The sequence below is a fragment of the Hyperolius riggenbachi genome, chromosome 5, assembly GCF_040937935.1.
Source record: "Hyperolius riggenbachi isolate aHypRig1 chromosome 5, aHypRig1.pri, whole genome shotgun sequence".
Taxonomy (NCBI): Eukaryota; Metazoa; Chordata; class Amphibia; order Anura; family Hyperoliidae; genus Hyperolius; species Hyperolius riggenbachi.
The window spans coordinates 34,898,718-34,924,363 of NC_090650.1; the positions used below are offsets into that span (position 1 = coordinate 34,898,718).

The window sequence follows — 25,646 nt, forward strand, 5'->3', positions numbered from 1 at the left end:
AAAAGTTTCTACAATGGGCAAACACTCACTAAATCATTTATACATAATTATTGTAAAAATGAAGCACTTTTTTTAATTACATTATTTTCAATGGAGTTACTCTTTAAACCGTACCTGAAATGGGACCAAAGAAAAAAATGTATACATACCTGGAGCTTCCTCCAGCCCCCTCCGGCCTGATCACTCCCTCTCCATTTTTCTGCGCTACCTGGTTCGTACACAACTGGCCCCCCGAAAAACCTCCAGTTGGGGCCAGTTGGCACATGCGCTGTCTGGACGTGTGCGCTCTCCCGTCATGCTCCCTGCACTGCAGTATACCCCAGACCGGAGGACTTTCCGGAGCAATTTGTGGAGGATCCATGCAGCGACTGAAGATGACGAGGGAGCGATCAGGCCGGAGGGGGTTGGAGGAAGCCCCTAGCCCCAGGTATCTGTACACTTTTTTCTTTGACTCCGTCTCTGGTACACTTTAAGCTCCCCCCTTTAGCAAAAGGAGACTCTTTCTCTGATGAAACTGTTATAAGTAACCTGATCTTACTGACTTGTATAATCCCAGCATACAAAGTCATACACTGGAAGCATTGTGATAAGTGTTGTTGATTGTGCCAGTGTGGGCAATGCAGCCAAGATGTAATACAAGTGTTTATATACCCTTCATGTGTGTGTGTGCTGTGTAGCTGCCAGCAAGGCCCAACACGCTGCCTTTCTCTGGCAAGCACAGGCTTGTTTAATGGTAAATCAGTGTCAGGAGTGTTTTATATAGCCAGAGGGAGCTGGCAGAGAGCGGTGTACTCACAGTACATTTCCATAGCCCAAAATGTCCATTCGTGAAGATCCATTGAAAATACAGGTAATTCCCAATTCTTGCAGCCTCCCCTTCCCTCGTCAAATTCTATTCAGGCCAATCCGTATTGTAGTTCCCTCTGAGAGCTGTAGTGGTTCTGCTGCTCCTCCCTTCCCATTGAACAAATGGGCTGCTCATCCCTACGCTGATTGGGGAGAAACTGTCACCCTAAACAATCACGACAGATCGTTTTAGTGACATTCATCCCAGGTGTGTCCGCAGCTTAGAGGCACCACAACGACGTGCTGGGATGTAATACATTATCAAGGATGCCCAATTTAATATTAATTATTCCCCTCCCCCCACAGTGTGATGTCATGACCAAGGTCCTGACAGTTTGCTGTCTGTGAACCTCATTGCATTGTGGGAAATAACTGCTTTTTCCAACTGGCAAGCAAGCAATATCTACCTCTGTGCATAGAACTCTCAGTAACAAACATTCCATACAAATCACCTGGCAGAACTAAAGATGTCACTACCAGTGATACATTTCAGAATGTAAATCAGGGAGAGGAAAGATTTTACAAATCACACTGACTAAATCCATAAGGCCTTGTTCACATCTAAAATTAAAATCCCTGACGGCAATGATTTTCGTTTTTTTGCATGGTTTTTTTCCTCCTCCCGGCGGTTAGCTGCCCGCTGTGGTTTTGTATAAAGAGCTTTTCAAAGCACTTTTGCAGAGCGATGTAAACTCTTTGACCCGGAAAATAATAAATACAATGTATTTATTCTTAAAAGCGCAAAAGAAATCGCTCCATAAAACGCTTTTTCAAGCGCTTTGCGATTTCCCTACACCTTCCATTAAGCAAAAACGCTCAGAAAATGGTACAGGCAGCGCTTTGCTGAGCGGACTGGAAACGAACCGCTCAGATGTGAACACTCTCAACGGGAATCATTGCACAAGCTTTTTAGGGCGATTTTCAAAATCACCGGCGCTTGAAAAAAGAGCAAAAACGGTGTGAACGAGCCCAAACTGAATATTGTAAACAATAAGCAATTTTATTTATCATGTTATTTTCACTACAGTTCCCCTTTAACGGTGTTAAAACTGAAAGCTTGGACTAATTCCCATAATGGCACTTGTAGACGGGCACAGATGGCTCTTGGCACGCCGTATGTCGGAGAGACGTGTCGCGTACGCGCAGATGCGGGGTGTCAGCAGAGCTCTGTTGTGAACAGAATCCCAAACAAGTAGCAAATATTCCCATTTATAAATAAAAGCAAGGATTTCATTAGATTTTTTTTCATAGACTGATTCTGTTACCCCCTGATGCCCCTCCTGCGCGGCCCTTGGGCCACTTCGGCCCTTAAGGCTCAAGGCTCATACACACATCAGACTTTGGTCTTTGGAAAATGAAAGATCACAGACCAATTTTACCCCCTTCCATGTAGTATGAGAGCCATACTCTACACAGTCTATTCTATGGAGCTGAACTCCCCATCAGACAGAAATCTTTGCAAGAAGCTGCACACACAGATGCTGTAGACATTCAAAAGATCAGTATCTGCAAAAGATCTGTTCCTGCCAAAGATCTGTTCCTGCAAAATGCATTCATAGTCTATGATATCTGCAGATCCTCATACACACCTTGTTTAACAGACATTCATCTGCAGATCAGATCTACCCGGATGGATTTTCAGATCTGCAGATGATTGTCTGATCTGCAGATGAATGTCAGTTAAACAAGGTGTGTATGAGGATCTGCAGATCTCATAGACTATGAATGCAATTTGCAGGAACGGATCTTTGGCAGGAACAGATCTTTTGCAGATACTGATCTTTTGTGTCTGTACAGCATCTGTGTGTGCAGCATCTTGCAAAGATTTTTTTTTGATGGGGAGTTCAGCTCCATAGAAAAGACTATGGCTCTCATACTACATGGAAGGGGGTAAAATTGGTCTGTGATCTTTCATTTTCCAAAGACTATGGTCTGATGTGTGTATGTGGCCATATACACACATCAGACTATAGTTCCGTAACATACAACTCTCATTTCTTATCAAGGTGAATATATTTTTATCTGATGTACTGAAGTTAAAGGGAGGGATAAATATTACCATTGCTAGGATACCAGCACTTTTCAGCCTTCCTCCAGGCCCCTGAGCTGCAGTTGATGCCCCACATCGAAATAATTGGCCAATATCCGTTGTCGCTTCATTTGCACATTCTGTATTCTTTAGTAAACCACTCTGTCTGTGCTGAAGTGCTGATAATAGCTGCAGAGTGATGATAAGCAGGGAAACTAAATACAAGAAAAGTCTGCTAAAAACTGAGTGTTTGGGGACGGTTTAGTTTAGTTTAACCACTTGCCGACCGCCCACAGCCCATGGGCGGCGGCAAAGTGGACGCCTAAAGGACCGCAATACGCCTTCAGGCGGCGCGTCCTTTAGGCATGCCGGGGGAGCGATCGCGTCATTGATGACGCGCGCTTCCCCCGGCAACTGGCTCCGCCCACCCGCCGTAACATCCCGCCGGCCATACGGAAGCGCCGGCGGGATGTTAACCCCGCGATCGCCGCTACAAAGTGTATAATACACTTTGTAATGTATACAAAGTGTATTATACAGGCTGCCTCCTGCCCTGGTGGTCCCAGTGTCTGAGGGACCACCAGGGCAGGCTGCAGCCACCCTAGTCTGCACCCAAACACACTGATCTGCCCCCCCCCGCCCACTGATCGCCCACAGCACCCCTCAGACCCCCCCCTGCCCACCCCCCAGACCCCTGTTTGCACCCAATCACCCCCCTAATAACCCATCAATCACTCCCTGTCACTATCTGTCAACGCTATTTTTTTTTTATCCCCCCCCTGCCCCCTGCCCCCTCCTGATCACCCCCCCACCCCTCAGATTCTCCCCAGACCCCCCCCCCAGACCCCCCCCCCCCCTGTGTACTGTATGCATCTATCTTCCCTGATAACCTGTCAATCACCCGTCAATCACCCGTCAATCACCCGTCAATCACCCATCAATCACCCATCAATCACCCCCTGTCACTGCCACCCAACAATCAGCCCCTAACCTGCCCCTTGCGGGCAATCTGATCACCCACCCACACCAATAGATCGCCCGCAGATCCGACATCAGATCACCTCCCAAATCCATTGTTTACATCTATTCTCTCCTCTAAACACCCACTAATTACCCATCAATCACCCATCAATCACCCCCTATCACCACCTGTCACTTTTACCTATCAGATCAGACCCTAATCTGCCCCTTGCGGGCACCCAATCACCCGCCAACACGCTCAGATTGCCCTCTGACCCCCCCTTATCAATTTGCCAGTGCATTAATTACATCTGTTCTTCCCTGTAATAACCCACTGATCACCTGTCAATCACCTGCCAATCACCTATCACCCATCAATCACCCCCTGTCACTGCCACCCATCAATCAGCCCCTAACCTGCCCCTTGCGGGCAATCTGATCACCCACCCACACCATTAGATCGCCCGCAAACCCGCCGTCAGATTACCTCCCAAATGTATTGTTTACATCTGTTATCTTCTCTAAACACCCACTAATTACCCATCAATCACCCATCAATCACCCCCTATCACCACCTGTCACTGTTACCTATCAGATCAGACCCTAAGCTGCCCCTTGCGGGCACCCAATCACCCGCCAACACGCTCAGATTGCCCTCTGACCCCCCCTTATCAATTCGCCAGTGCATTAATTACATCTGTTCTTCCCTGTAATAACCCACTGATCACCTGTCAATCACCTGCCAATCACCTATCACCCATCAATCACCCCCTGTCACTGCCACCCATCAATCAGCCCCTAACCTGCCCCTTGCGGGCAATCTGATCACCCACCCACACCATTAGATCGCCCGCAGATCCGACATCAGATCACCACCCAAGCGCAGTGTTTCCATCTATTCTCTCCTCTAAACACTCACTAATTACCCATCAATCACCCCCTATCACCACCTGTCACTGTTACCCATCAGATCAGACCCTAATCTGCCCCTTGCGGGCACCCAATCACCCGCCTACACGCTCAGATTGCCCTCAGACCCCCCCTTATCAATTCGCCAGGGCATTATTTACATCTGTCCTTCCCTGTAATAACCCACTGATCACCTGTCAATCACCTGTCAATCACCCATCAATCACCCCCTGTCACTGCCACCCATCAATCAGCCCCTAACCTGCCCCTTGCGGGCAATCTGATCACCCACCCACACCAATAGATCGCCCGCAGATCCGACGTCCGATCACCTCCCAAGTGCAGTGTTCACATCTGTTCTCTACCCTAAACACCCACTAATTACCCATCAATCACCCCCTGTCACTGCTACCTATCAGATTAGACCCCTATCTGCCCCTAGGGCACTCAATCACCCGCCCACACCCTCAGAATGCCCTCAGACCCCAGCCCTGATCACCTCGCCAGTGCATTGCTTGCATCTATTCCCCCCTCTAATCACACCTTGAGACACCCATCAATCACCTCCTGTCACCCCCTAGCACACCTACCCATCAGATCAGGCCCTAATTTGCCCCGTGTGGGCTCCTGATCACTCGGCCAAACCCTCAGATCCCCCTCAGACCCCCTTCCGATCACCTCCCCAGTGCATTGATTGCATCTATTTTCCCCTCTAACCACCCCCTGAGACACCCATCAATCACCTCCTGTCACCCCCCTAGCACTCCTATCCATCAGATCAGGCCCAATACAACCTGTCATCTAAAAGGCCACCCTGCTTATGACCGGTTCCACAAAATTTGCCCCCTCATAGACCACCTGTCATCAAAATTTGCAGATGCTTATACCCCTGAACAGTCATTTTGAGACATTTGGTTTCCAGACTACTCACGGTTTTGGGCCCGTAAAATGCCAGGGCGGTATAGGAACCCCACAAGTGACCCCATTTTAGAAAAAAAGACACCCCAAGGTATTCTGTTAGGTGTATGACGAGTTCATAGAAGATTTTATTTTTTGTCAAAAGTTAGCGGAAATTGATTTTTATTGGGTTTTTTTCACAAAGTGTCATTTTTCACTAACTTGTGACAAAAAATAAAATCTTCTATGAACTCGCCATACACCTAACGGAATACCTTGGGGTGTCTTCTTTCTAAAATGGGGTCACTTGTGGGGTTCCTATACTGCCCTGGCATTTTAGGGGCCCTAAACCGCGAGGAGTAGTCTAGAAAACAAATGCCTCAAAATGACCCGTGAATAGGACGTTGGGCCCCTTAGCGCACCTAGGCTGCAAAAAAGTGTCACACATGTGGTACCGCCGTACTCAGGAAAAGTAGTATAATGTGTTTTGGGGTGTATTTTTACACATACCCATGCTGGGTGGGAGAAATTTCTATGTAAATGGTCAATTGTGTGTAAAACAAATCAAACAATTGTCATTTACAGAGATATTTCTCCCACTTAGCATGGGTATGTGTAAAAATACACCCCAAAACACATTATACTACTTCTCCTGAGTACGGCGGTACCACATGTGTGGCACTTTTTTACACCCTAAGTACGCTAAGGGGCCCAAAGTCCAATGAGTACCTTTAGGATTTCACAGGTCATTTTGCGACATTTGGTTTCAAGACTACTCCTCACGGTTTAGGGCCCCTAAAATGCCAGGGCAGTATAGTAACCTCACAAATGACCCCATTCTAGAAAGAAGACACCCAAAGGTATTCCGTTAGGAGTATGGTGAGTTCATAGAAGATTTTATTTTTTGTCAAAAGTTAGCGGAAAATTGATTTTTATTGTTTTTTTCACAAAGTGTCATTTTCCACTAACTTGTGACAAAAAATAAAATCTTCTATGAACTCACCATACTCCTAACGGAATACCTTGGGGTGTCTTCTTTCTAAAATGGGGTCATTTGTGGGGTTCCTATACTGAACTGGCATTTTAGGGGCCCTAAACCGTGAGGAGTAGTCTGGAAATCAAATTTCGCAAAATGACCTGTGAAATCCTAAAGGTACTCATTGGACTTTGGGCCCTTTAGCGCAGTTAGGGTGCAAAAAAGTGCCACACATGTGGTATTGCCATACTCGGGAGAAGTAGTACAATGTGTTTTGGGGTGTATTTTTACACATACCCATGCTGGGTGGGAGAAATACCTCTGTAAATGACAATCTTTTGATTTTTTTACACACAATTGTCCATTTACAGAGTTATTTCTCCCACCCAGCATGGGTATGTGTAAAAATACACCCCAAAACACATTGTACTACTTCTCCCGAGTACGGCGATACCACATGTGTGGCACTTTTTTGCACCCTAACTGCGCTAAAGGGCCCAAAGTCCAATGAGTACCTTTAGGATTTCACAGGTCATTTTGCGGAATTTGATTTCCAGACTACTCCTCACGGTTTAGGGCCCCTAAAATGCCAGGGCAGTATAGGAACCCCACAAATGACCCCATTTTAGAAAGAAGACACCTCAAGGTATTCCGTTAGGAGTATGGTGAGTTCATAGAATATTTTATTTTTTTGTCACAAGTTAGTGGAAAATGACACTTTGTGAAAAAAACAATAAAAATCAATTTTCCGCTAACTTTTGACAAAAAATAAAATCTTCTATGAACTCACCATACTCCTAACGGAATACCTTGGGGTGTCTTCTTTCTAAAATGGGGTCATTTGTGGGGTTCCTATACTGCCCTGGCATTTTAGGGGCCCTAAACCGTGAGGAGTAGTCTGGAAATCAAATTCCGCAAAATGACTTGTGAAATCCTAAAGGTACTCATTGGACTTTGGGCCCTTTAGCGCAGTTAGGGTGCAAAAAAGTGCCACACATGTGGTATCGCCGTACTCGGGAGAAGTAGTACAATGTGTTTTGGGGTGTATTTTTACACATACCCATGCTGGGTGGGAGAAATAACTCTGTAAATGGACAATTGTGTGTAAAAAAAATGAAAAAATTGTCATTTACAGAGATATTTCTCCCACCCAGCATGGGTAGGTGTAAAAATACACCCCAAAACACATTCTACTACTTCTCTTGAGTACGGCAATACCACATGTGTGGCACTTTTTTGCAGCCTAACTGCGCTAAGGGGCCCAAAGTCCAATGAGCACCTTTAGGCTTTACAGGGGTGCTTACAAATTAGCACCCCCCAAAATGCGAGGACAGTAAACACACCCCACAAATGACCCCATTTTGGAAAGTAGACACTTCAAGGTATTCAGAGAGGGGCATGGTGAGTCCGTGGCAGATTTCATTTTTTTTTGTCGCAAGTTAGAAGAAATGGATTCTTTTTGTTTTTCTTTTTTTTTGTCACAAAGTGTCATTTTCCGCTTACTTGTGACAAAAAATAATATCTTCTATGAACTCACTATGCCTCTCAGTGAATACTTTGGGATGTCTTCTTTCCAAAATGGGGTCATTTGGGGGGTATTTATACTATCCTGGAATTCTAGCCCCTCATGAAACATGACAGGGGGTCAGAAAAGTCATAGATGCTCGAAAATGGCAAAATTCACTTTTTGCACCATAGTTTGTAAACGCTATAACTTTTACCCAAACCAATAAATATACACTGAATGGTTTTTTTTTAATCAAAAACATGTTTGTCCACATTTTTCGCGCTGCATGTATACAGAAATTTTACTTTATTTGAAAATTGTCAGCACAGAAAGTTAAAAAAATCATTTTTTTGCCAAAATTCATGTCTTTTTTGATGAATATAATAAAAAGTAAAAATCGCAGGAGCAATCAAATAGCACCAAAAGAAAGCTTTATTAGTGACAAGAAAAGGAGCCAAAATTCATTTAGGTGGTAGGTTGTATGAGCGAGCAATAAACCGTGAAAGCTGCAGTGGTCTGAATGGAAAAAAAGTGGCCGGTCCTTAAAGAGAATCTGTACTCTGAAATTCTTACAATAAAAAGCATACCATTCTATTCATTATGTGCTCCTGGTCCCCTCTGTGCTGTTTCTGCCATTCTCTGCTGCAAACCTGGCTTGTAATTGCCAGTTTTAGGCAGTGTTTACAAACAAACTAACCAGCTTCTAATAGGCTCAGCTAAGCAGAGTGTGTTAGTCACACAGAGCCTGCAGGGGTTGTGTACAGCTTCTAGCTAATCACAAGCAGCCCTGCACATTCCAGTCTGACTGCCTCAGCCTGACTGTGCCGACTATAGAGAGAAGATTAGATCATATAACAGAGATAACACAGCTACTGTGCAATTAGGAAAAGCTGCAGTAAGCCAGACCACATTAGAAAAGGCATAGGAACTTATAGCATAGAAGAAATAAAGATAAACAATTTGTTACAGAGTCTCTTTAAGGGGTAGAAAGACTGTGGTCCTCAAGTGGTTAAGCAAGGAGTAACCGTGTACATACTGGTAGTAACAAGTCAGTATGATAAAACTGGAGTATAATTTGCAATTTTTTTTATAACTCACCAGGGCCCATTTTAAGACACTTGAATCAAACCTAAGTAAAAGTACAACTCAACTATTCTAGAATTTTTGTTTTAAAGGAGAACTCTAGTGTGAGAGCAATATGGAGGCTGTCATATATATTTCCTTTTAAACCTTACCAGTTGCCTGGCTATCCTGCTGACCCTCTGCCTCTAATACTTTTAGCCATAGACCCTGAACCAGCATGCAGCAGATCAGGTGTTTCTGACATTGTCAGATCTGACAAAATTAGCTGCATGCTTGTTTCTGGTGTTATTCAGATGCTACTGAGCAGCAGGGTCGCCAGGCAACTGGTATTGCTAAAAAGGTAATAAACATGGCAGCCTCCATATCACTCTCACCTCAGTTGTCCTTTAAAAAAGTGACCGTAGCTCTCTCTTTTTCCCTTTCACTCCACCACTTATACACACATGTAATACAGGGTTCTGGAAGTATGAAACGCTGAGGATCAGTTCATGACCAGTGAAGGAGTATTTTTCAGATCAAGGCCAGGAATTGCCCAGTATAGGCCCACTTTAAAGTGTAACACCAGCCATAATCTTTTCTGTTATTTTTGGACAGACACTATATGGATTACTGTACAGTAGACTTTTATTGCTGTCTTTGTTTCTGTTTGGAGAGATTGTTAACTTGCCGTCCTAATGATTTTATTCAGTCAAATTAGGAAGAAAAGTGAGATAGTTAGCTGGATAGTGTAATGGTTAAGGGCTCTGCCTCTGACACAGGAGACCAGGACTCGAATATCGGCTTTTCCTGTTCAGTAAGCGAGTATCTATTCAGTAAGGAGACCTTGGGCAAGACTTCCTAACACTGCTACTGCCTATAGAGCGCATCCTAGTGGCTGCAGCTCTGGTGCTTTTTCTGCCAGGAGAAAAGCGCAAAATAAATGTTCTGTGTGTTGTCATATTTTCAGTACAAACATATGTTTTTCAAAGTTTTATTTTAAAGGACACATGTAGTGAGAGGGATATTTTATTTATTTTTAAACAGTACCAGTTGCCTGGCATTCTGCTGATCCTACTTTTAACCAGAGCCCCTGAATAAGCATGTAGATCAGGAGTCGCTGACAAAAATCTGACAAGCTTAACCACATGCTTGTTCCAGGTGTATGATTTAGACACTACTGCAGCCAAACAGACCAGCAGGACTGCCAGGCAACTGGTATTGTTTAAAAGGAAATAAATATGGCAGCCCCCATATCCCTCTCACTTTCAGGTTACTGTTAACCCAACAGAACTGGTAAAATAGCTGTGTAAGAAAGGCAGCAGCCACTGCATGTGATAGGACCATTGGAGCCCCTTACACACTCCAATGAGTTCTGGTTCACCATGAGCTTACTGGTTAGTCTGGACCTATTTTCCATCTGTGCTACTTTCCATAACATTTGCATGGACTTGGAATTATTCCATTAAACATAGTCCTGACGTTAGTCCCTGCTCTGTGGTGAACTCACCAGCAGGTGGCGACATTTCACTTCAGGTTAGATTGTCTACCGCGCAGGCTGGAGGGATGTGTCAGATCAGCTGCTTTTTCCTATGCCAGATCAATGTCATGAAATATTCTGAATGGAATAATAGGAATTATTATTATAATAACAATTACCACTCAGCATTTCTGTAGCCCTGCCACGTTTTCTGCAGCTTGTACATGTTTACATTAGTTGTGGATCTGAGGCGTGAAGGAACATAGTGACACGCTGTACAAATTGCACCTGGATTATTATTAACATTTATATAGTGCCGACATCTTCCACTGCACAGAGTATATTGTCTAGTCACTAAATGTCCCTCAGAGGAGCTCACAATCTAATCAGTGCTGAAGCTGGAAAGTGTAATGATAAAGGGCTCTGCTTCTGACACAGGAGACCAGGGTTCGAATCTCATCGCTTCCTGTTCAGTAAGCCAGCACCTATTCAGTGAGGAGACCTTGGGCAAGACTCCCTAACACTGCTACTGCCAATACAGCATGTCCTAGTGGCTGCAGCTCTGTCGCCTGGAGTCTGCCAGGAGAAAAGTGTGATATGAATGTTCTGTGCCTGTAATCCCTACCATAGTCATATGTCTATGTATGTATCGTGTAGTGTATGTATCGTGTAGTGTATGTATCGTGTAGTGTATGTATCGTAGTCCAGGGACACTTTTGGGGAAGCCAATTAACTTATCTGACAGTTTTTGGGCCGTGGGAAGAAACATTAGTGCCTGGAGGAAACCCACGCAGACACGGAGAACATACAAAACTCTGTGCAGATAGTGCCCTGGCTGGGAGACGATCTAGGGACCCATCGCTGCAAGGCGAGCATGCCAAACACTACACCACCATGTTGCCCATCTGCCTCGATGCCCGTCCATGGGGCGAGAGTATAAATATAAGGAAGGAGGCAATGTTTACACAAAACATCTGCAATAAATCTTTTCTTTTAGACGCTTCACCTTGCCCACCAGCAGGTCATACTGGTAAATTATGTTTTTCTAAATTTAGCTCTGGGATCAGTGATGGGTCATTCATGTATGTTGTGGACTTGTCTTTGTTGTGGTCAGCTGGTGATTGTGATGTCCCCTCTCTCTAGCTGCTGCCGATGGAGGGGATACCTGCAGCGGGGTGAAGGCAGAGACCACCTGGTCAGAAGCTGTAGAGGAGGATCTGGATGCCCCCCTGCAGCTCACAGAAGCAGGTTTTCCCGATACAGGTCTCAGCCCAGAAGAGGAATCTCAGGTGTTCAACATCCGAGGGCGGCTTCAGGCTGCTGTGGAGAAGCTACTAGAAGCCATCACTGAAACCAGCAATCAGGTACGGGCGTGGCAGACGTGTATAAGGTGTCCCATGATGAGCAGGATTTTTTTGTGTTCGTCTTTACCTACCGTAATTCATTTTAAGTTTATTATTGCTTTTAGCTTACTAAAGGAAGGAGACAATAAGACCAGTCCTGAGGTTTTCAGGCTCTGGTCTGTGTAGCAATGGTTGGCCATGTGTCAGGTGGCCCCAGCCATGAGCAGTAAAATGAGTCGGCACCGCTAAAAATAGTTTTTATAGCCCTTTATTCACAAAAATGTGTTAGGCAGCATTCATAGACTGCTGTTTTGGGCAATCCTAGCCCTTTCTCAAACTACTAATGCTAAAGCATTTGATAAACAGCTAGCATTACCAGAAACAGCAGTTTGTCACTGCTGCCTAACGCATTTTTATGAATAAAGAGCTATTTTTGGCATTGTCGACCCATTTTACTTTTTTGACGGTTGTACCCCAAGGGATACTGGGGCAAGGGGTCTTGGCACGTCACTTCTTTTTACATCGGTGCTCCCTACCACCTTTTTTCTATGAGCTGTGACATCAGCATCTCAGATCAGATTATGTGTCTCCTCTGTTTTCCATATTGAGACATCATCAGAACCACTGCAGACCAATAGTAGTGCTTTACTCTCACTACGGTCAGAACCTCCACCTCTCACCAGTACAACCACCTCTCACTACTACCAGTACAACCACCTCTCACCAGTACAACCACCTCTCACTACTACCAGTACAACCACCTCTCACTACTACCAGTACAACCACCTCTCACCAGCACAACCACCTCTCACCAGTACAACCACCTCTCACTACTACCAGTACAACCACCTCTCACTACTACCAGTACAATTACCTCTCGCCAGTACAACCACCTCTCACTACTACCAGTACAACCACCTCTCACTAGTACATCCACCTCTCACTACTACCAGTACAACCACCTGTCACCAGTACAACCACCTCTCACTACTACCAGTACAATCACCTCTCACCAGTACAACCACCTCTCACTACTACCAGTACAACCACCTCTCACTACTACCAGTACAACCACCTCTCACTACTACCAGTACAATCACCTCTCACCAGTACAACCACCTCTCACTACTACCAGTACAACCACCTCTCACTACTACCAGTACAACCACCTCTCACCAGTACATCCACCTCTCACTACTACCAGTACAACCACCTCTCACCAGTACAACCACCTCTCACTACTACCAGTACAATCACCTCTCACCAGTACAACCACCTCTCACTACTACCAGTACAACCACCTCTCACCAGCACAACCACCTCTCACTACTACCAGTACAACCACCTCTCACCAGTACAACCACCTCTCACTACTACCAGTACAACCACCTCTCACTACTACCAGTACAATCACCTCTCACCAGTACAACCACCTCTCACTACTACCAGTACAACCACCTCTCACCAGTACATCCACCTCTCACTACTACCAGTACAACCACCTCTCACCAGTACAACCACCTCTCACTACTACCAGTACAACCACCTCTCACCAGTACAACCACCTCTCACTACTACCAGTCTCACTACTACCAGTACAACCACCTCTTACCAGTACAACCACCTCTCACCAGTACAACCACCTCTAACTACTACCAGTACTGCTGCCAGACTGACCACCTGCCAGAACAACTTCTGTCAGTACCACCAGTACAACCACCTTCCAATGCCACCAGTACCACTGCCTCTCGCTATCACCAGTACAACTATCTCTCACTATCACCAGTACAACTACCTGTAACCTACCAAGAAAGATAAAGTGACACACTCACCTTAGAAGAGGGAAGGCTCTGGATCCTTAGAGCCTTCCCGGTTTTCTCTGCACCACCCTCATTCCTCCGCTGGGCCTCCTGTTCCAGGAGGAATACTCGCGTCTCCAAGTACTTCTGAAGATCAGCGGTGTTGTACAGCACAAACAAATACAGATTCGGGCACGCGCAGTACAGAGCCGCTTGTCTTTGGACACAACTAACGGAAGATTTGAATAGGGGAACGAGGAGACCAAGAGAGGACCGCCCCCCTTCATTAGTTACAGTTTTTCTTTAAAAGTAAGCAATCATACTTCAATATTAACTATAGCTTCCAGTTTATGCTCCACTTACATTTACAGCAAGGATGATATAATCTGTTAATGGGTTCATTACCTTTTCTGGGCATCTCACCAAAGTCCTGTGTGGCCGGGTTTAGACAAGTTTATGGGAGAAGATGTAGTTCAGAGGATAGACGTGTTTTACCCAGAATCCTCTCTACTAGCATTTATTCATCATGTGTTCCCTGGTATTACCCAGAATCCTCTCTGCTGGCCTTTATTCAGCATGTGTTCCCTGGTATTACCCAGAATTCTCTCTGCTGGCCTTTATTCAGCATGTGTTCCCTGGTATTACCCAGAATCCTCTCTGCTAGCCTTTATTCAGCACGTGCTCCCTGTTCCCTGGTATTACCCAGAATCCTCTGCTAGCATTCATTCAGCATGTGTTCCGCACTGTTCCCTGTTATTATTTAGTATGTATATAACAGCGCTGTACAGCGTATATTATATATGTCACTTAACTGTCCCACAGAGGGGCTCACAATCTAATCCCTACCATAGTCCATGTCCATATATGCATCGTGTAGAGTATATATTGTAGTTTAGGGGGAAGCCCAGTTATCTTATCTGCATGTTTTTGAGTTGTGAAAGGAATATGGAGTGCCTGGAGGAAACCCACGCAGACACAGGGAGAACATACATACTCCATGCAGATAGTGCCCTGGCAGAGATTCAGATAGGGGACCCAGCGCTGCAAGGCGAATGTGCTATCCACTACGCCACCGTGCTGCCTGGTCCCTGGAACAATCCAGAATCCTCTCTGTCAGTCTTTATTCAGAATGTGTTCCCTGGTAATGCCCAGAATCCTCTCTGCCAGGCTTAATTCAGCATGTGTTCCCTGGTATTACTAGAATCCTCTCTGCCTTTATTCAGCATGTGTTTCCCGGTATTACCCAGAATCCTCTCTGCCAGGATTTATTCAGCATGCGTTCCCTGGTATTACCCAGAATCCTCTCTGCCAGGATTTATTCAGCATGTGTTCCCTGGTATTACCCAGAATCCTCTCTGCCAGGATTTATTCAGCATGTGTTCCCTGGTATTACCCAGAATCCTCTCTGCCAGGATTTATTCAGCGTGTGTTCCCTGGTATTACCCAGAATCCTCTCTGCCAGGATTTATTCAGCGTGTGTTTCCCGGTATTACCCAGAATCCTCTCTGCCAGGATTTATTCAGCATGCGTTCCCTGGTATTACCCAGAATCCTCTCTGCCAGGATTTATTCAGCATGTGTTCCCTGGTATTACCCAGAATCCTCTCTGCCAGGATTTATTCAACGTGTGTTCCCTGGTATTACCCAGAATCCTCTCTGCCAGGCTTTATTCAGCATGTGTTCCCTGGTATTAACCAGAATCCTCTCTGCCTTTATTCAGCATGTGTTCCCTGGTATTACCCAGAATCCTCTCTGCCTTTATTCAGCATGTGTTCCCTGGTATTACAGTGATTATTTTCTGTTGACTCTGCTGTGTTTGTGGCCTCCCAGAGCCTATTCACATCTGACGTTTTTTGTTCCTCCTTGGCACCTGCTGTATTTCACTAGCATTAATAGGCTGGCCTGGTGCCAGGATAGATGGTAACAGAAACAAGGTTGTCCTTGGCAAGATCGAGGCGTGATCATCACAGCCCTGATGCCAAAATAAATGATGGAGGCCTTTTATCTGCTGAACCTTTTGTGTGAGCATCAAGAGTGCGGCAGCATCAGAGATGCAGAAATACTGTACAGCACACAGTGTGACTATAAAGTATATCTGCAATCCCAGAAATGGGTCAGTAATGCTTTCCAGGTGACTATTGTACTATCCAATAGCTGATTGTTATTACTGGATTAGAAAATATTTTCATCACGGTGGCATAGTGGATAGCTCTCTCACCTTGCAGTGCTGAATCCCAGCCAGGGCACTATCTGCATGGAGTTTGTATGTTCTCCCCATGTCTACGTGAGTTTCCTCTGGGCACCCTGGTTTCCTCCCACATCCCAAGAACATACAGATACATTAGTTCCCCCTAAATTGGCCCTATGATGCATACACTGCACGATACACACAGACATAGGACTAGGGTAGGGATTAGATTGTGAGCCCCTCTGAGGGACAGATAAGTGACAATATACTCTGTACAGCGCTGTGGAAGATGTCAGCGCTATATAAATAGTAAATAATAATAATAATCACATGCAGAGTTTTTTTTCACTACGTTTTTTTATTATTTGAAAAGCCGTTGCAGCTAACATTACACATGTGCAAGATAACCTGAAATAACAATATCCGAAAGAGTACATTATCCATTCAGAAAAATATCAATCCTGTATGAAGAGCCGGGGAATATGTTGGAAATGTGTAAATCAATAATAATAAAGATCATGTGAAAAGGAAATATGAAGCATCCTAACAGGAATACTTAGATCCCAATGAATCAAAAGTTGCACTTCAAGCAAACAACTAAGATGGACCTGAACTCTTGCACAGGATAGAACATAGAGAAATGCATCCTGTATGTATGTAGAGAGTTTAGCCTGTCTAATTCCCTCTCATCTGTGAATAATCACAACTGTAATTTGATCTCTCAGCTGTGTCCACTCAGGAATCTGCTACCTTAGCAGTGCACCTGATTTGTAAACACAGGATGTTAACATGTCTGCTTCCATGTAGGCAAGAAGTAGACACACTGCAGATTCATTGCAGGATTTCTATGAGCTTTAACAAAGAAAGGTGTTTTCTTTAAAGAGGAACTCCAGTGAAAATAATGTAATAAAAAAGTGCTTCATTTTGACAATAATTATGTATAAATGATTTAGTCAGTGTTTGCCCATTGTAAAATCTTTTAAATCACTGATTTACATTCTGACATTTATTACATGGTGACATTTTTACTGCTGGCAGGTGATGTAGCTGCTGCTTGCTGTTTTGGCAGTTGGAAACAGCTGTAAACAGCTATTTCCCACAATGCAACAAGGTTCACAGACAGGAAACTGCCAAGAGTACGTACTCAGAATATCTTTGTGGGAGGGGTTTCACCACAATTATAAGCCATACAGCGCCCCCTGATGATCCGTTTGTGAAAAGGAGTAGATTTCTCATGTAAAAGGGGGTATCAGCTACTGACTGGGATAAAGTTCAATTCTTGGTCAGAGTCTCTCTTTAAAGGTTATTATACTGTTTCTTATCTCTTAGAGACGAGAGGAAGTTCTGAGTTCAGGTCCGCTTTAAAACTAATCTAACAAGCCAAGCAGGACACTCTATATAAAATACAGTATATTATGAGATTAATCATTGTAAATCTTGAGAGAAGCTGAGGCGTTTTCTCCCTCAGCAAGTCATGTACTACAGGTAGATGTGTAGGAATGGAGGGGGTTTTGGCACGTTTATGCTAGCTACACACCATACGTTTTTTTCGGCAGATAGATGGCTCAATAGATAATTTCCGTCATGTCCGATATTATTTTCGATCATTTTTATGGTCAGTTTCTCATAGAAGTGAATGGAAATAGATAAGAAAATGGGAGAATCGAGCGGGAAATCAACCGGAAAGTCGAACTGAAAATCAATTGGACGGAAAATCGTCCGGAAAAACGCATCGGATGTACCTAGAATAAAAAAGAGCCCAAATAGCGCAATATGTCACTTCAAGAAAATGTAATTGTAGGTGTAATAAATATTACTCACAGAGGGGGGCTCCATGAAGAGCAACCTACCGCTTTACCCCCAGAGACCCAGTATTGTAATATTGCAACATCACATGTAAGCTACAAAATGCTACAGAAATAAACTCTACCCTATTTTCTTCTTTTTAAAACCTCATGTGCATTACTAACAGGTCCTCTTGTTCAGTTCTGCTGCACTATTGGATGGTTAAATGTGAAAATAGGACTGTTTATCTGGCCATGAAGTCATACAACCTGGGTGCCTATTTGGGTCTCTGGGGGTTAACCTCTTGAGGACCACACAGTGTTAAACCCCCCTAAAGACCAGGCTTTTTTTTTTTTTTTTTGTAAAATAGGCCACTGCAGCTTTAAAGGGGAACTTCAGCCTAAACAAACATACTGTCATTAAGTTACATTAGTTATGTTAATTAGAATAGATGAGTAATATATTTTTTTACCTACCCTGTTTTAAAAGAACAGGCAAATGTTTGTGATTCATGGGGGCAGCCATCTTTGTCATGGGGGCAGCCATCTTTTTGGTTGAAAGGAGGTGACAAGGAGCATGAGACACAGTTCCAACTGTCCTGTGTCCTGATAACCCCTCCCAGCTGCATGCACTAGGCTTCAAATGTCAAATTCAAAATGTAAAAATAAAAAAAATTGCACCAAAACAGCAGAACGAGAGCAACAACATCAGAAATCCCATCATGCTTTGCACAGCATCAGGGGAAAAAAGCCCGGGCAGTTATCTTCTGTGCAGCTAAAAATGAGGCTTGGATAAGAGAAACAACGTTCTGATGCTGTGATACTGTTAAAGAAACAACAGGCCTTTTCAGTGCTGCTGAGTCGATTTTTAGTCCGGAGGTTCACTTTAAGGCAAAGCTGCAGGGCCGCACAGCACACTAGTAATTCCCCTCCCCCCTTTTCTCCCCACCAACAGAGCTCTCTGTTGGTGGGGTCTGATTGCTCCCCATGTGTCTATTTATTTATTTTCCCTCCCTCCCTGCAGCCAGACAATCATGGCTTCTGCCTATGTTAGCCGATCGCCGTGTCACACGCAGATCGCAGCGCTGTACAATGTAATTAGACGCTGGCTCCGCTCTGCCCACATAGCAGGAGATGCGCGCGCAGCCTGCACGCGATCTCCTGCAAAACAGAGCGCCAGGACTTCACGCCGATCGGTGTTAGGCGGTCCTGGGGCTGCTGCCGTTCTCATGCCCATCTGCGTGACGCGGTGGTGATGTATAACCTGGCTCCACCCGGGGTGTCCAGCCTGGACCGGATGTGGTCGCCCTCTTGAGGAAGAAACAATCTGTAGTTTACAACATGATGGTGTAAACCATGTGGGGCTAAGACAGTACCCCTCCAAACCTTATAGGTTGTGGAGGGTTTGTAGCTCAAAAGGGAGAAGAGACGCCTAAAGGTATATAAAACTAGGTAAAATCACTAAAAGTGAAAAGGGGAGGTGGCTTACCTCAATAACGGTAGTCAATAGTATTGAAGTGTTATGCTGGGCATACACGGATGCAATTATGTATGCGCCGGATCGAGTCGCTGGCTCGATCCCGGCGCATCCCCGCCGGCGCCTGTATCGATCCCCGCTCATCCCTGCGGGCGCTTCTTATCTTCCGCTTGATTCCCGGCTATTGTCCGCCCGCGGGGATCGAGCGGGGAATCTATCTGGCGGGTCATCGGACCTGTCGGATATTATCAATCGAGCCGCTATCAATCAAGCAGGAAACTTACCTTGTATTCCCAGCATAACTGTTGGGCATAAAATCAAAAATCAATTCTTTCTTTTTATCTGGTAAACAAGTAATAAGGATGCTAACCAGGCAATCCAAAAGTTAAAAACCACTCTTTTCTTGTTGATAAATGATCATTCCCCAGTTTACCTGGCTCTTATTTGGTACATACAAATTTTGATACACACAAAGGAAGTTGCAGGGCATGCTGGGTTGTCCTTTTTTGCTTCTCTACTTCCCCTCAGACTTAACTAATGCAGCCTGATTGGCTGAAGCCTCTTTTCCTCCTGCTTTCCCCTCCCACACCTGTTCCTCTCTGATTAGCCAATATTTCTCATGCTGAGACAATGCACTTTCTATAGTGAAGGGCGGGCAATGCATATACAATCAGGCAAAGGAAAGTAAGGAAGGAAATGACATCAGGATTGGCTTCAAAATAGCCACAGTTAAAATAGGAAATGCTAAGAAGGATTTCCTCTTTTTTTTTTTTTTACTGTAAAAAAATCACTAAAATCAAAACGTGAACAGTGCAATACATATGTTATGTAAGTAGAGAAAGTATTTATCTCCTTACATGTGTGTTTTTTTCTGAGCTAGCATGGCTGACAGCTCCTCTTTAAAGGAATTGTTAGGCAAAAAAAAGAAATGAGTTTCCCTTACCTGGGGCTTCTACTAGCCCCATGCAGCCATCCTGTGCCCTCATAGTCACTCACTGCTACTCCAGTCCCCATCCACCAGTTAGTTTCGTTTTTGCTGACCTCGGGGTCGGCAGGCGGCATTGTGTACATTTTTTAGCATTCCTGGCGGGGGACTGGTGCAGCAGCGAGTGACTACGAGGGCACAGGATGGCTGCATGGAGTTGGTAGAAGCCCCAGGTAAGTGAAACTTTTTTTTTTTTTTTTTTTGCCTGATAATTCCTTTAAGCAAAGGCAACGCGTTTCATGGGTCTAAGCCCACTTCCTCAGGCCAAGCACAGTGCTAAAGGGTTAATAAGTATGAACCAAGTATTGAGGAGTATGGAGGCGTTCAATACTCCGCCTCATTAACCCTTTGGGACTGTACTTAATGACTGCAGGTGGCATGGTCATCACCTGAATGGACTAGATCTACATAAAAATGACAGAACTTGGAGCACTGTTGCTGCTGTGACTGCGTGATGTTCCAGGCTTCTGTCTTTCTTTACTCTAAAAAGTGATGCACATTGTAATGTAAAACGTTACAGAAATAACTGACAATGTTTCCCCATAAGAATAGTCAGTTTTCACTTCTGCTCCATTGTTAGAACCTAATTAGCTGCCATTAGAGGTGTAATTTAACTGCCCTCCGATAATCGTTATGGGTGTGTCTGTGCACATTAAGGGATTTCAGGACTGTGGGATTAAATGACAAACTTGAGTCTTGTGCTCGGATTTTCCTTAGAAGGGCATCTGTAATTGTAGCGTGACTACATGTCTCAGCATAGCAGAGGCCGACTGGGGATTGTAATTCATTGCATTAGTTACTACATCTGACATACACTTTAAAGGGACCCTGAACAGACAATGGAAATGGAATCTGAACTTACCTGGGGCTTCTTGCAGCCCGCGAGGTCCCTCAGTCTCCTCTGGGTCCCCTCCATTCTTCCAGTGGTGGCTCTGGTAGCGTGACTTGGCCAGGAGTCATGTGCAACTATGTCTGTGCGGCCCATTCACACTCGGCTCCATCACACACTTGTTGCCGTGAGCGTTCTGCGCATGCGCAGTTCTGAAAGGAATGAACCGCACTTGCACACAATTCTCATGGCAACTGACGCATGATTGAGCCGAGTGCGGATGGGCAGTTGCGCATAACTCCCGGCCAAGTCGCACCCTAACAGAGCCGCCAGTGGGTGAATGGAGGGGACCCAGAGGACGCCGAGGGACCTTGCGGGTTACGGGGGGGCTGGAGAAAATTCAGATTCCATTTTTATTGTCTGTTCAGGGTCCCTTAAAGGAAGGGGACTCGCTTGTCTATTTTTGTGTGCGTTTTCTGCTCACAAAAACTGACTGAAACTGAGAACTCAGGTTAATCAGTGGTCTGGTTCACACTTGAATGTACTGTATATTTCACGCACAGGGGAAAAAAAACATACTGCAGCATAAGTCTGTGCATTGTGTGCATTTTCTCTATCCATTACACTGACTGCTGTGAAAAAAACACATGCATTTATTTGCACACACGCATGGTGTACTGAAAACGCATGCAGGAAACGCGCTCAGAAACACGAGTCCCATGCCTAAAGCCCAACGAAACCTGAATAAATAAGGCAAATTCTTAAAGCGGGCATATTCATCGGTATAAACTTTTAAAGTGGACCTGAACTCACAACTTCGTCTCTGCTCTAAAAGATACGCAACAGCATAATAACCTTTAAAGAAAAACATGTACTTCTTACAGCTGATACAAATCTTATAATAAATCTACACTGTTTTTACTTTGTGCTTTCATTGATGCAGACATATTGTTAAAGTGAACCAGAGACGAAGCACCCTCATGTATTTTACCATATAGATCAGTGGGAACATTAGAGAAAACACCTACCTTGTGTTCTGTTTCATTCTGCACTGCACAGCTTGCTTATTTTCAGCCCTGATAAAATCCCAGACTGAGCATTCAGTCTGGCTTTGCTTAGGAATCATTATAGCTGAGTTTGTCTTCTGTTGTCTTTTTAAAGGGAAGGTTCAGGGAGGGGATTAAAAAAAAATAAAAATAAATTTCCACTTGCCTGGGGCTTCCTCCAGCCCGTGGCAGGCAGGAGGTGCCCTCGCCGCCGCTCCGCAGGCTCCCGGTGGTCTCCGGTGCCCGACCTGGCCAGGCCGGCTGCCAGGTCGGGCTCTTCTGCGCTCCATTTCCTGGGACTTCCGCGTCCCACGCCGGCGCGCTGACGTCATCGGACGTCCGCCAGGCTGTACTGCGCAGGCGCAGTAGTTCTGCGCCTGCGCAGTACAGCCCGGCGGACGTCCGATGACATCAGCGCGCCGGCGTGGGACGCGGAAGTCCCAGGAAATGGAGCGCAGAAGAGCCCGACCTGGCAGCCGGCCTGGCCAGGTCGGGTCGGGCACCGGAGACCACCGGGAGCCTGCGGAGCGGCGGCGAGGGCACCTCCTGCCTGCCATGGGCTGGAGGAAGCCCCAGGTAAGTGGAAATGTATTTTTATTTTTTTAATCCCCTCCCTGAACCTTCCCTTTAAGCCCATTCTGGCTCTGCTGTAATGACTCAGCTATAATGATTATTGAGCAAAGCCAGACTGAATGCTCAGTCGGGGATTTTATCAGGGCTGACAACAAGCAGGCTGAGCAGTGAATGAAACAGAGAGCAGGGTAGGTGTTTTCTCTAATGTTACCACTGATATATATGGTAAAATACATGAGGGTGCTTCGTCTCTGGTTCACTTTAACCTACTGTGATTGTCACCATAAAAATCAAATTTCAACAGCAACTAGTCTGAGTGTATTAAGTGATAAAGATGCTAATTCTTCATTCACAACTTTCAAAACTTTTTCTGCTGTTATGGCTTGGAGTTATCACATACCTTAGGAGCACTGGCCCTTTAATAGCCATTGCTATTCATTTGCATGCTGGGGGTTCTTTTTATCTATATTATATCCCTCCTCTACCCTTTATTTCCCTGTCTGGCTGCCTAGCTGAAACATAATCCTCTGCTCACTTTTGTTTACATGCAATGCTCAGGTGACTTTTGGAGGAGAAAAGAAAAAAAAGTTAAGGGAAGAAATGACATCAGTGTTTAGCCTCAAACTGTGGACAAAAGACATGGTTCCCACCAGGAACAGAATTCTCTTCATTTTCTATATAAAATTCACTGAAATCAAAACGTTGATAGTACAATACATGTGTTATGTAAGTAGATCAAGTATTTATCTACTTATATGTGTGTTTTTTTTCCCCCCTGGCATAGTATGGCTGATCTTCCTGCTTTAAATTAGGTTATTTGCTGTGGCAGTCATGTGACAAAGGGGAGAGATCAAATTACAACTTGTGATTAAACACAGATGAAGGGGGATTACACAGACTAAACCCTCTAAATATATAAAGAGTGCATTTCTCTGTTTTACTTCTGTCCTGTGCAAGAGTTTATGTCCACTTTAAGAATAAACTTAGGAACCAAACATTTTTTTACAATGAAAAAAAGCTTTGCTTGCCTGCAGCTGTGCACATCTCTTTGCAGGCTTAGAAACTTCTATCTGTTATTCCCGGTTAGCGGGGTTTGGAATTGCACTCGCCTACTTCCTGTGAGATATAAAATCCTACTGCCTCATGTACACACATAAGAGCATATTCACAATATATTGTTCCACTACGTGTGCACAGCACATTGCACAAATTGCGCCACTCGCGTTATATACCCTACGTGCACATTGCTTAAGTGACCACATTTACAGTGGCTTTTGCATTACATTTCCTGCGACAGGAGGAGCCCAATGCATCGGGACAGTGGCGGTTCACGTGCAAGTTTAGCGGTAAAGCACTGCATGCAGTCCATTACCATAACACAACCCCTTATACTGGAATGCACATGCCACACTGTGATCGTCGCCAATAGGTGGTGCAGTGCGGTAAGCTGCTTTACTAAATGTCTGTTAGGGCTCTTTTCCACTATGAAATGCGATTGCGATCGCGATTCAGATCGCGATCGCAATCGCGTTTCAATTTCCACCATGCGATTGTGATTGCGATTGAGCTACTATACTCATAATAGTACAGCTCAATCTCATACAAAACGCGGCAGGACGACGATTGCGCTTTGACCAAAATCGCATCGCAATCGGATCGCACTAATGGAAATTGCTGCTGCAGTTTCCATTAGTTTAATGTCCCTTGCGATTTGCGATCAGAAGCAAATCGCAAATCGCAGGCTAGTGGAAAAAGGCCCTTACTCCACAACGCACCACTGTGAACGTGGTCTATCACATTTGTTAGGATGTTTGTGTAACTCCTCGGTACACATTAACAAGAACCTGAGGCGAACTTAAAGGACAACCGAGGTGACATGTGACATGATGAGATAGACACGTGTATGTACAGTGCCTAGCACGCAAACAGGGCTGCTCAAATCCGGATCCGGGAGACATCCGGATAGTTGCTATCCGGATATCTCCCAGTAAACCTGTGCGGGGGGGGGGGGGGGGGGGGTCAATCTTACCTGTCTGACGTCTTCTTCGTCCGTTCCTCGGCGCCTCCCACGATGCGATCCAATCGGCGGTCACGTGATTACAAGCACTTCCTCCTTCCGAGTTGAAGGAGAAAGTGTTTGTAATCACGTGACGCTCGTGGAGTGCATCGTGGGAGGCGCTGAAGGACGGACGAAGAAGACGTCAGACAGGTAAGATTGACACCCCCCCCCCCGCACAGGTTTACTGGGAGATATCCGGATAGCAACTATCCGGGTATCTCCCGGATCCGGATTTGAGCAGCCCTACACACAAATAACTATGCTGTGTTCCTTTTTTTACTTTCTTTGCCTGAAAAATTTTTAAAAAATCAGGTATGTAAGTGACAGTTTCTGTCCGGGTCGGTACCAGGTTGGACTGGGTCAGACTATAGCATAACCCTCACTGATAAGTAATTATAGCCAAAAAACACTTTCCTGTCAGTAAATGGCTTCTAAGAGCAGGAAAGAGATAAAGTGTCAATAATCCATAGATTTGAGCTCTGACATACTTCAGTGAAGGTGTCATTGAGCAGAGACAATGAAACCATAAAAACTTAAATATAAAATAAAACTGTGGGATATCTAAAAAAAAGTAATTTTTAGGAGGAGGAGGATAGATGCAATAGTTTTTCTCATCAGTTTATTTTCACCTTGGATGTCCTTTAAAGCAAAACATTTTATACTTATCTAAGATATGAAATGCTTACCTCCTCCAGATTACCGCCACCGCTCGGAACCTACTAGAGGTTTGCCCCCTTGCTCCTCTTCATCCATGACTGCAGCCGTGCTGCACCTGCAGGAGTATGGCCATGCCTGTGCTATATACGGAGCTGCTCGTGGACAAGCAGCTCCAGCTAACTGCATAAGCACGGCCTCACTTGCGCAGTACGGCCGTACTCCTTCATGAAGAGGAGCGCAGCCA

The 25,646-nt window shown here is 45.0% G+C and overlaps 1 protein-coding gene across 11 annotated transcripts in view; it reads left to right on the forward strand.

The window, feature by feature from the left end:
• AKAP9 (A-kinase anchoring protein 9) overlaps positions 1-25,646 on the forward strand; it is a 411,545-nt gene that overhangs the window by 204,931 nt on the left and 180,968 nt on the right. For all 11 annotated transcript variants that reach the window (XM_068235446.1, XM_068235447.1, XM_068235448.1 and 8 more), the window contains one exon: positions 11,807-12,027. In XM_068235446.1, coding sequence (XP_068091547.1) covers positions 11,807-12,027 — 221 coding nt within the window. The remainder of the gene's footprint in view (positions 1-11,806; positions 12,028-25,646) is intronic.